We start from the raw sequence: 12,116 nt of genomic DNA, 5'->3' as shown, positions 1-12,116 counted from the left end.
ATATATATATATATATATATATATATATATATATATATATATGCTTTTGTAGACATGCATACATATTCTGCTTGCATGGCCCTGATAAACTCTCTTGTGTGGGCTGCTCACTTGCCCACATTACTTCATTACTCAGTGTCTAATACGGACTACCTTTTGGATTCCAGTCTGCTCCATTCCTGTTTCCATGTTCCTAGGGCTAATGACATCTCCAGTATTGATATATTATTGAATAGGGCTGTCTCTTTTCAGCCATTAGATATTTACTGTATTTTAAAAATTTGGGACACCTGGGTGGCTCAGTTGGTTAAGTGTCTGCCTTTGGCTCAGGTCATGATCCCAGAGTCCTGGTGTGGAGCCCTGCATCGGGCTCCCTGCTCAGCGGGAAGCCTGCTTCTCCCTCTCACACTCCCCCTGCTTGTGTTCCCTCTCTTACTGTCTCTCTGTCAAGTAAATAAATAAAATCTTTTAAAAAATATTATTCATTCAGGGCACCTGGGTGGCTCAGTGGGTTAAAGCCTCTGCCTTAGGCTCGGGTCATGATCTCAGGGTCCTGGGATCAAGCCCTGTATCGGGCTCTCTGCTCAGCAGGGAGTCTGCCCCCCCACCCCTCTTTGCCTGGTTGTGATCTCTGTCTGTCAAATAAATAAATAAAATCTTAAAAAAAAAAATTCTTCTTTTTTTTAAGTAGGCTGCATACCTAGCATGGAGCCCCATGCAGGTCTTGAACTTAGAACCCTGAGATCAAGACCTGAGCAGAGATCAAGAGTTAGACGTTTAACTGACTGAACCACTCAGGCACCCCCAACTAGTTACTGTATTTTACTTATTTCTTCAGATAGAATAGAATTATTTTGGTAACTCCTACCCCCCCCCCAGTTGGATTTGGGTTGATTTTACAGATTAATTTGAAGATAATTTACATATTTATATTACTCTCATCCTTTGGAGGAGGAAGTTATATTTGTCTCCTGTCTTTCATTAGAGTTTTTAAATTTCCTTCATATAAGTCATGGAAGTTTTCTTATTAGTTTGATTCCTAAATATGTTAGTATAAGTCTTGAAGAAGAAATAAACAATTAAATAAAACTCTTAAAGACTGGATTATTCTAAAGGGAAACTGTGAGAAATCCCAGTTGCTTGGCAACCAAAGCCAACCGAAATGACCTAGTTTATTCATAGATAGCCTTGATTTCTTTCCAGTGCCCTTTCCATTTTGTTACTTTCGTGCAGTTTTTATGCATTGATGTTTGATAAAATATAATAATTTTTCTTTTATTCAAAGTCCTGCACCAAAGCGGAAGTCAGAATTGAAAGTACCTATTTGCATATATAAAATGTACCAAATGTCTTTTTATTCTGATAGCTCCAAAAAACTGATAAATTACTATTTCATTATCTTTTGTTCTTTGAATAACAAGATAACCCAAAACATGTCCATAACTTCTTTTCCAGCCTATGGACTTAATTGCCAGAGGGTCAGGTGAATATCAAATATTTTTATCCTTTTATTTAAACTAAAATGACTACCAAAAATTTAAATCATATTTTGAGGTACAACATTTGGGAAATTTTTTTTTTTTTAATATAGTCATTGTGGTATAGACAGGTGTTTTTTGACCTTGTGGGTGATCATTCATAAATCTGACAAGATAACCCTGGAAGGATTTTTCCCTAAAAATGTTGTCCTAAAAAAATCATCAAGCTGCACACTGAAGGTCTGTGCATTTTATTGTATATTCATTTCCATATCAGTTTTAGAAATGTCCTTTTCACATTATCCAGGCACATTTAAATTTTATATGAAGTATATTTACCCTCCCCACAACAATAAAATATTTGTTGATTTTCCAATCATACTACTGCTATTTACTTTAATTAGTAGTTAATACAACTATTCCACAAAGTTTGTTTGTAAAACATTTTAAAAATAAGGGGCACCTGGGTGACTCAGTGGGTTAAACATCTGTCTTCGGCCCAGGTCATGATCCCAGAAGTCCTGGAATCGAGCCCCCTTGGTCAGAGTCCCTCCTCAGTGGGGAGTCTGCTCTCCCTCTGCTTCTTTCCTCAGCTTGTGTGGGCTCTCTCTAATAAAATAAGTAAAATCTTTAAAAAAAAATCTAAAACTTATCTCCCATAGTAGGAATTCTACTTCATAATTTGTAGCATCAAAGACACAGAACATAAGTCAGCTATGTGAAATAATCCTTTTATATTAAAAAAAAACATTTCTCAGGGTGCCTAGGTGGCTCAGTTGGTTAAGCCTCTGCCTTCAGCTCAGATCGTGATCCTAGAGTTCTGGGATCAAGCCACTTGATGGACTCCCTGCTCAGCAAGAGTCTGCTTCTCCCTCTGCCTCTGCCCCTCCCCGCTCCTTCCTCCCTCTGTCTCTCTCTGAAATAAATGAATAACATTTTAAAAAAAAGAAGACGAAAAAGATTAAAAAAAACATTTGTCCTTTTTCCCCCTGACTTTTCAATTGCACTCAGTGGAGAATATGACTCAATTTTATTTGTTTTTTTAATGCTTTGCCTAATTAAAAATTGAAACTACAGAGTTACTTGCAAAATAATTCTGTCTTCTTTTCAGGTATTATTTTCTCAGATTTTTATTGTCAAAAACATTTCTTGTATGCCTGCTACTCAGAGACCTTTGTACGCAGTGCACTATGAAATACTAATGCAGAATATATTGAGAACTGTAGAGTGATTAGGACAATATATACCAGGGCTGCTTATACTTCTCCATTATGGTAGTCCAGATTCCCAAGAGGAAGAGTGAAGGAAGAGGAACTATAAGAACGAGAATAGTAATATTAGTAGCAGTAAGCATATATGTGGAATTGTTTAATAAAAAGGATTGGTAGGGGTGCCTGGGTGGCTCAGTGGGTTAAGCCTCTGCCTTCCGCTTGGGTCATGATCTCAGGGTCCTGGGATGGAGTCCCACGTCAGGCTCTCTGCTTGGCGGGGAGCCTGCTTCCTCCTCTCTCTCTCTCTCTCTCTCTCTGCCTGCCTCTCTGCCTATTTGTGATCTCTCTCTGTCAAATAAATAAATAAAATCTTAAAAAAAAAAAAGAGGATTGGTAGAATGATCGATGACATAATGAAGTGAAGTCAGCGAGGTAAAGTTTACTTTTGGTTATGCAGGCTTACTTTTATAAAGATTTAATCACCTTCATCTAAGAGAAGAAGCCTTTATTCCACTTAGATCCTTTCTATGATGACATCTTCCTCTAGACTTTCCAGAGTTGTGTTCAGTATGGTAGTTGCCAGCTATGTGTGGCTAAATTTAAATACATTTAAAAATGAAAAACCTAGGATGCCTTACCGGCTTAGTTGGAAGAGTGTGTGACACGTGATCTCAGTGTTGTGAGTTCAAGTCCATATAGGGCATAGAGATTACTAAAAACAAGTAAACTTTAAGAAAAGAAGAAAAAATTTAGTACATCAGTTGTACTTGGCACTTTTCAAGTGCTCACTAGCCACATGTGGCTAGTCACTATCATATTGGACAGTGTAGATATTGAACATTTCCATCATCACAGGAAACTCTGTTGGAGTTTATCTTCCATGTCTGTGCTTACTTTTGTGTGTATATGTGTGTGAGGGAGAGAGGACAGACAGTTATAAATACTACTTTAATGTTCTTGTCTCCTAATTCTAACTTCTGTGTCAGTTCTGGGTCTTTTTATTTTTTAATTGACCCCCACCTCACCCTCATCTAATGATAGGCTCAAAGTTGAGGTCTGAATCAGTTTTCAGATTTGAAGGCAGTGGAACCCTTTTTCTAAATAAACTCTTATGGAGGAGCCTAGTATAAAATAGATGAGACGAACTGCTGTGTTTGAAGCAGGATTAGGATGCTCGGTTTTCCATGGGCATTGCTGTATTTTAAAGAGCATAGTTTCGAAAACCAATGGTATAAAATTTTCAAGTAATTATTCATATACTGTTCTCAAAAATGATTCTTTGGAAACTGGATGTTAGGCACTTTGTATATTACCTGATACATAAAAGTATGTAGGGCCTAAAGATGCTGTTAAAAGTATAAAAAAAGGGGTGCCTCAGTCCGTTAACCATCTGCCTTCGGCTCAGGTCATGATGGCAGAGTCCTGGGATCAAGCCCCGCATCAGGCTCCCTGCTCAGCGGGGAGTCTGCTTCTCCCTTTCTCCCTGCCCTTCCTCCTGCTCCTGCTTTCTCTCTCTCTCAAATAAATAAATCTTAAAAAAAAATAGTACACACCTCATAAATTGTTGTGAGAATTAGAGATATTTGTGTAGTGAGTGCTTAGAATGATGCCTGCACATAGTGTTCCATAAATGTTTAATTATAAATAAATATTGTCGTGTTACTAAAAAAGAGAAGAAGCTTGTCTGCCTGACCCTGCTTGTGCTCTTACATCTCATGCCAGGCTGCCCCACCATTGAATTACCTCCTTACCCCATTCAGGCCCTCATGGACCTGATCTTCACTTTGCTCAGACTATCTTCACTATATTAGTCCACACTGTGTGGACCCTTTTCTGACTGTCCGTCCTTTGTACCCTTCTTCTGTTCCTCAGGTTCTTATGTCTAGCAGTGAGCCACCCCCACACATAGAAGGTTCATATCTTGTTTGGGCTCATGTTTCCCTTGCCAGGCAGCCCGACAACACAGATGTTCTCCTGACATTGCTTGGGCTCACGTGATGCTCATGCCAGGATGCCTTCCTATAGGGATGCATTCCTAACCCCCTCTGAACCACTGTAGCTTCTCTATTCCATATTTGCATCTAGCAGATGCCACCCAAAGGTTTTAGAACTCAATTGTTTAGGGAGAGAAAAGGAAGAGGTACTTGAGTGGTTTCTAAGTCATCTTTAATGTTACTTTCACTTTTTTTTCTTACTGTCATTTCAAAATTAGGAAATAAAAGGGCTCCTGGGTGGCTCAGTTCAACTCTCAGTTTTGGCTCTGTTCCTGATCTCGTGGGTAGTGGGATCGAGCCCCACGTCAGCTTGCACTCAGCGTGGAGTCTGCTTGGGATTCTCTTCTCTCCCTCTGCCCACACCCTACCCCCGTTCGCACACATGCTCTTTGAAAAAATTAGGAGATAAAAATCCACATCCAAATTTTCCTCTTCGCCATGTGTTTTGTTTTTTTTTTTTCATTCAAGTAAATTTAAGCACCTTTCTTAAATATTGTGTCATTGTTACATGAAAGCAAGACTTTGAATCTTAACTGATTACAGATTTAGGATATATGTGCATCTAGAGAAAGTAGATATGTATATTTTTATCTAACTATATTACTTCATAGTACTTTACACCAACTGATTTTTAGGATTCATGTAGTGCTTCAGTGTAACTAAAAGTTCTCATTTTGGATCATTTTATAGAGAGCCCAAGCTGCATTGCAGGCTGTCAGTGCTGTCCAGTCGGGAAGTCTGGCCCTTCCTGGAGCTCCTACCAATGAAGGCACAATCCTACCTGGGCAGAGCCCTGTGCTCCGAATAATTATTGAAAACCTCTTTTACCCTGTTACTCTGGAAGTTCTTCATCAGGTAAAGTGGAATAACACTCTTAAGAGACACATGTGACCTCCAAACCCTTGATGTTTTATTATCTTTAGAGTTTTTTGGTTGTTGATTTTGGTTGGTATATTTGTTTAAATAATAATAATTTTTTAAAAAGCCTTCAACATCCTGTTTCAGGTAAGAAATAGTATCAATTAGAGATAAATTTTTTTAAGGACTTTATTTGTTTATTTGTCAGAGAACACAAGCAGGGGGAGTGGCAGTGGGAGAGGGAGAAGCAGACTCCCTACTGAGCAAAGAGTCCGATGTGGGACTCGATTCTAAGACCCTGAGATCATGACCTAGCCAAAGGCAGATGCTTAACTAACTGAGCCTCCCAGGCACCCTAGAGATAATTTTTTGATAGCTTCCTTTTTCTAACTAAAATACTTGATTTAAAGGGATATATAAGAAATTCTTATTACCTAAGCATGAAAATGAACAAATTATAAAATCCTATAAAAACCACTAGTAATAATTATTCCTAGAAAGTTAAATCAATATAGAAAACAACTAACTTATTTCTTTTGACTCCTTTCATATGAGTATTTTCATTTTAAAAACTCTGAAAGGTGTGTGATAAAGGTGTGTGATAAAAAAGGTGTGTAAAATAGAAGTATCATATTAAGTACTGACTGATAACATAGTTTTCATAGGCTACTCATTAATATTTCTAAACTGTTGTGATAAAAGACACTCCACCAGATCATGGCCTACTATGAATATATTGAATTTAAGAACTGGAAACTCACTTAGTTACATAATTTTATAGTGGATAAAACAGACTCCAGTAATTGATTAATTAAATATTGTAGAGAGTAATTGAAAAGCCAGTTAGAACTCAAGCCTCCTGATTTGAGTGCTTGTTATATTTTTAACTAATGCTCCATATATACACATATCCTCAAAATGTACAGTTACTTGGTAACCTGTATGCATGAACATTTGCATCTAGCCCAAAACCTTCAGTTAGTTTTTGTCCTCTTTTGCTGCATATTGATTCCATTTCATTATACCTGTCAGCCCATATATCAAAATGTTAAAACACTAAAACATGCTTATTTCATATTTATATCTCAATATATATTGCATAGCATGATACCAAGTCAGTCCAGAATCATTTAATTGTTTTCCAGACCTTTGGATTTACATTACTAAGTGAAGAATCATAGGGGTATATATGTGCACGTGTAGTTAAGAATTGCATTCCATCCTAGTCTCACATTTTATCGATAAGGAAACTGGGGTCTTTAAAAGTTATTACTCTCCCACAGTCTTTGTACTAATCGGCAATAAAGCTCAGATATAGTTCCTGTGCCATGCATGTAAATATCAAAATATACCATTTATTAGACCTACTGTGTTCCCTATGATAGCTTTTTGCAAGCCATTTTCTAAATAAATGCATTTGTGAAATTTATCTCAGGGAGGGCTCTAACAGTGCTATCCATAGCCACCCTCATTCCTTAACAGGGTTCAACAGTTGCTTAAGTGATTGGCTTCTTGGTTCTGGTAGATTTTCTTCTCTTGTTACCCCAGAGTGTTACTGAACACTCTATGATCCATCAGCAGCGTTTGCTTTTGTAACTGTAACATTGAAACTATTGCTATCTAACTTACAAAAGGTGTTTTTGTCCCTGTGGTCAACATTGCCATCAAACAGCCTTGAACTTAGCTACCGTCATGTGGTCCTGTCCCATCATTCCAGTTATCGTTTCACTGGGAGCAGTAATAAACCTTGTTTCTCTCCCAAAAGATCACAGGGTCCTTCAGGGTGAAGAGGAGTGATTCTGAGAGTCCAAGTAGTAACCATTGGGGTAAGACTCTCAGCCTTTCAGCTAACTGCACTCCATTCCCACTGCTGGTGGAATAAAACCAAAGTCCTTACTAAGGCCCTTCAGGTTCCCATATGCAGACCTCTCCCCATCTCTTTAACCTCTTTTCCTAATATTTTGCTTATTTAGCCCCCAGCTTTTCTGGCCCCTTTACTGTTTCCTCTCCCCCCAATTAATTCCTGTCTTAGTCCATTTCTATTTCTTAGGCCTGGAGCACTCTTCCCTGAGTTAGTCACTTTGTTGAATCTACCTCATTCAATTTTCAGGTCAAATTTACCTCTTCATTCTTTCTCTAATTATGTTAAGCCCTCTCCTCCAGCACTTTGTATCATTAGCCAACGAAAGTGTAGAATAGCATAATGATTAAGGATACAAGGTCTCGAGCTGGTTTAAATCTTGGCTCTGTCACTTACGGTCTCTATAACCATGAGCAAGTAACTTACCCTCTTTGTATCTTTTTATTATTTATATGCATTTAAAGCCCCTAGAGAAGTGTACATATTAAGGTATATATTTGAAAGGTACATATTAAGTGCTCAAGAAATGTTAGCTGTAATTATCAGATGCTAGTAAATTGCATTTGATTGCATTACTAAATTGCATTACTAAAATGCTACTAATAAACTAATCCTTGCTCTTATTGTCTTGTCTATTAAGATATAATTTCATAAGTAATAGCATAAAATGTGATGAATATTGTGATGAAGGAGTACATGGAAGTGTGGATTTTGTTGCTTCTGTTATAATTAATTAGCAGATTATTTTATACTTTTTGCTGAAGAGTTGCCATTAGCTTAACTGTTCTCTAACATCCATTGAAGCTAGTGTTTTTTCTTTAGCTCATGGTGAGGGGATTGAGTGGCTGAGATGAGAGCAGTGCTATTTCAGATGAGGAAGGCTAAGGAGCTTTTCAATATGACATTTGAGCAGAGGCTTGAAGTATGTGAGGATATAAGTTATGTGTACATGTGGTAGCATAATGATCTAGTCAGAACAGGAAATGCAGAGTCTCTAAAGTGGAAGTGTGCTTTAATGCTTTGAAATATCAGAAATGAGACTATGTTGTTGTAGTGTAAGAAGTAGGAAGGCCATAAATGATAGCGTCTCAGAAGGTTTGGGATCCATCTGATGGGAAGCTATTAGAAGATTTTGAGTACAGTAGTAAAATGATAGATTTATGTTGCAGTGAAATCACTCTTGTTGCTATGTTAAGAATAAACGTATAGGTGTAAGTGGACGATCTTGGCATAGTCCAGATGAGAGATGGTGAGACCCACGTGAGGATGTTGTCACAGGCAGTGATGATAATGGATGTATTTGGAAGGATTTGCAGATGGTTTGAGTAGATGTGGATTATGAAGAAAAAGAGAAGTAATCAGGAATGCCTTTGAGACTTTAGGTATGAGCCTCTGCTAAATACAGCAATCTTGTACTAAGATAATGAAGACTGAGTGAAGGGGCAAAAAGATTTGGGGCAAGGGTGGGAGGTAGTGGTTTGGAGATGTTAAGCTTCCTATTAGGCATGCAAGTGGTAGATGTTGAATAGACAGTTCGTAAATAAGTCTGGATTGGGTTAAGAATTCAGGGCTGGAGATGTGGTTATCATCAGCGTATGGGCGGTAATTAAAACCACTGGATTAGATGGCGTCACATAGAGTATTTATAAAGAGGACATTTATCGACTGATCCATAGTGTAAATTCAACCTGCATACTAAAAAATTCCTTTGTGCGCTGAAAAAGTTCAAAACAATGTTCTCATATAATCCATTACTTTCAAGTACTGTTATTTATGGGGGACTTTTATGAATGTCCATTAGATGAATGTCTTTGGGATAAAGGACTGATCGTTTTGAATTGCAGAACAAAGAAAAATAACTTGGAAAAAGCAATTATTTCGATATTGAAAGAATCAGTGCTAGTAATGTAAAATTCTTGTTCTTGAGGCTGCCTTCGGCTCGGGTCATGATCTTGGAGTCCTGGGATCAAGTCCTACGTTAGGCTCCTTGCTCAGCAGGGAGTCTGCTTCTCCCTCTGCCTCTCTACCTGCTTGTGCTTGCTCGCTCTCTCTCAAATAAATAAAAAAAAATATTTTTAAAAATAATAAAATAAAATTCTGGTTCTTAAGTCTTACCGTTTTGTTGGGTACAAAAACTGTTGTAAACAAATTATGGCCAATACACTTTTTACAAGTGAATACAAATGAACTTTTTCAGTCTCTAGTAAGTGCTACTTTTATAAAAATCATGATGAAGATTAATTTTACCTGACTTTGATCTTAGTATTCTCTTTATCCCATTTTTAAAGTCTGAAAAGATTAAAATGCACAGGAAACATCAAGAGTTGAGTCTGTGCATTTATGACAGCAAAATAAGTATATTAGGGAAATAGAGTCACAGTGTCAAATTATTATTGTAATCAATATTAATGAATCTATACATATTAAACTTTCCCACATGATAATCTTATGAGACCAAATTTGTTTAAAAATTAGTATTTTGGTAATTATGAAAAGATGTTAAAAATCACACTTGAGGCATTAGCCTGGATTCCCTGATGTTGGTCCTCACTTACTTTGTTCAGAAGTATCAGAATGATCTTTGTAGTTCCTCTCTCAACAAATACAGTCGAGGGGACTCTGGATAACTCTCCATGATTAGCCAGTTCGGTCCATTTATTTTTTATTTATTAATTTTTTAAAAGATTTTGTTTATTTATATGACAGAGAGACAGCAAGAGAGGGAACACAAGCGGGGGGAGTGGGAGAGGGAGAAGCAGGCTTCCCACTGAGCAGGGACCCTGATGTGGGGCTCCATTCCAGGACCAACCTGAGCCAAAGGCAGACACTTAATGACTGAGCCGCCCAGGCACCCCTAGTTCAGTCCATTTATATTCTGTTAGCACATTCGTTAAAAATCACACAGCCCAACAACAGGATGTACATTGTACTTGGTGTTCAAGTTAAATGAGAGAAAGAATATAAACATTAAGGAAATCTGAAAGTTAAGTTAAAATTAACTAAGTTCTGTGCATAATTTAGTGTAAAATTATTCCAAATTTGAGAACAAATTATATGTTCTTGCTATTTCATTAATATTTTACATCAAAAATGTTTATTTAAAAAAATTTCTTTTCGATTTTATTTATTTATTTGTCAGAGAGAGAGCGCACAAGCAGGGGAAATGACAGGCTGAGGGAGAAGCAGGCTCCCCACTGAGCAAGGAGCCTGATGTGGGACTTGATCCCAGGGTCCTGGGATCATGACCTGAGCCAAAGGCAGACGCTTAACACTGGGCCACCCAGTCGTGTTTTTTGTTTTTTAAAAAAATTGTGTGCTGGGGCACCTGAGTGGCTCAGTGGGTTAAAGCCTCTGCTTTCAGCTCGGGTCATGATCCCGGGATCCTGGGATCGAGCCCCGCATAGGGCTCTCTGCTTGGCCGGGAGCCTGCTTCTTCCTCTCTCTCTGCCTGCCTCTCTGCCTACTTGTGATCTCTGTCTGTCAAATACATAAATAAAATATTAAAAAAAAAACAACAACAACAAAACAAAACCTGTGTGTTACTATAATTCTCCAATCAGGTCTGAGTATATACTTCTTTATCAGTTAATAAAAGGCATTTACTGTGTACCTATTTATATGTTAAGAATTACACTCAGTGATATAGAAATGATTAAGACAAAGTATATACCTTCAAGAAGCTCTCAGTCTAATTAAAGGAGGCAGATAAGTAGACAAATGTATAGTAGTACAATGTAAGTAAAACAAAATAAATACTTATATTCAAGACCAAGAAGGGAGTAATACTCTGGAAAGAGAATGAACTCTGTTTATATTTGGAAGAGGCAGAGAATTTTCTGGTGTCATTACTTCCTGAGCTGAGTTTTGGAAAAGATAAACGAAAATATATTGGTTTCGGCACAGAGTTCTAAGAAAAGGGAATACCCACACGTGTAGGCTTAGAAGTCTGAAACCACTTTGTATATTTAGAGAACTATAGACAACTGCACATTGTTGGTGTAAATAGTGTGGTATAAAAAGTATCAGGAAATGTGGTTAGAGAAGTACACCAGGGCAAAATTATATATGATATAATCTTGTACTTTAGAATACTACCTGTGGCTGCAGTAAAAAAATCTGTTGCTACTCCTTTAGCCAACATTCAGTTGATGCACTCATAATATTTAGATTGGGGGTTGTATGTGTGACCATAGTATCACCAAAGGCTGAAATAAGGAAAATACAAGACCTTTTCCCAAGAATGTTTATATCTTAAAGAAAGATACAACATAAAATCTATATTCTTTGATAGTCATGTGAGAAGGCACATTTGGTCCTTTTAAAAAAAATTATTTATTTATTTATTTGAGAGAGAGACACCATGAGTTGGGGTAGGGGACGGGGGAAACAGACTCCCCGCTGAGCAGGGAGCCTGCCGCAGGGCTTGAGCAGCGCCCCAAGATCATGACCTGAACTGAAGGCAGACACTTAACTGACTGTGCCACACAGGCCTCCCAGTTAAAAAGGGAGGACCATTTGGCTATTAGGGACACTCAGAGATAGTATTTGATAATAGCAGTTTGGTATTCTTTTATAAATTCTAAGACTGTTATCTAGGACACACAAGTATACTGAAGAAATGCCTGTTACAGGACCATTAAAAATACAAAAACAAGGGGTGCCTTGTTTTTGTATTTTTACATGGCTTTGCGGGAAGCGTGCTTCTCCCTCTCCC

At 37.7% G+C, this 12,116-nt stretch overlaps 1 protein-coding gene across 8 annotated transcripts in view; it reads left to right on the top strand.

The window, feature by feature from the left end:
- Positions 1-12,116, top strand: part of PTBP3 (polypyrimidine tract binding protein 3) — a 113,254-nt gene that overhangs the window by 66,521 nt on the left and 34,617 nt on the right. For all 8 annotated transcript variants that reach the window (XM_032865609.1, XM_032865603.1, XM_032865602.1 and 5 more), the window contains one exon: positions 5,374-5,538. In XM_032865609.1, the coding sequence (XP_032721500.1) occupies positions 5,374-5,538 (165 nt within the window). The remainder of the gene's footprint in view (positions 1-5,373; positions 5,539-12,116) is intronic.

This window comes from Lontra canadensis, unplaced genomic scaffold, assembly GCF_010015895.1.
Source record: "Lontra canadensis isolate GAN:19392208 unplaced genomic scaffold, GSC_riverotter_1.0 scaffold30, whole genome shotgun sequence".
NCBI lineage: Eukaryota > Metazoa > Chordata > Mammalia > Carnivora > Mustelidae > Lontra > Lontra canadensis.
The sequence above is the reverse complement of the archived record's forward strand: the minus strand, read 5'-3'. Positions and strand labels throughout refer to the sequence as shown.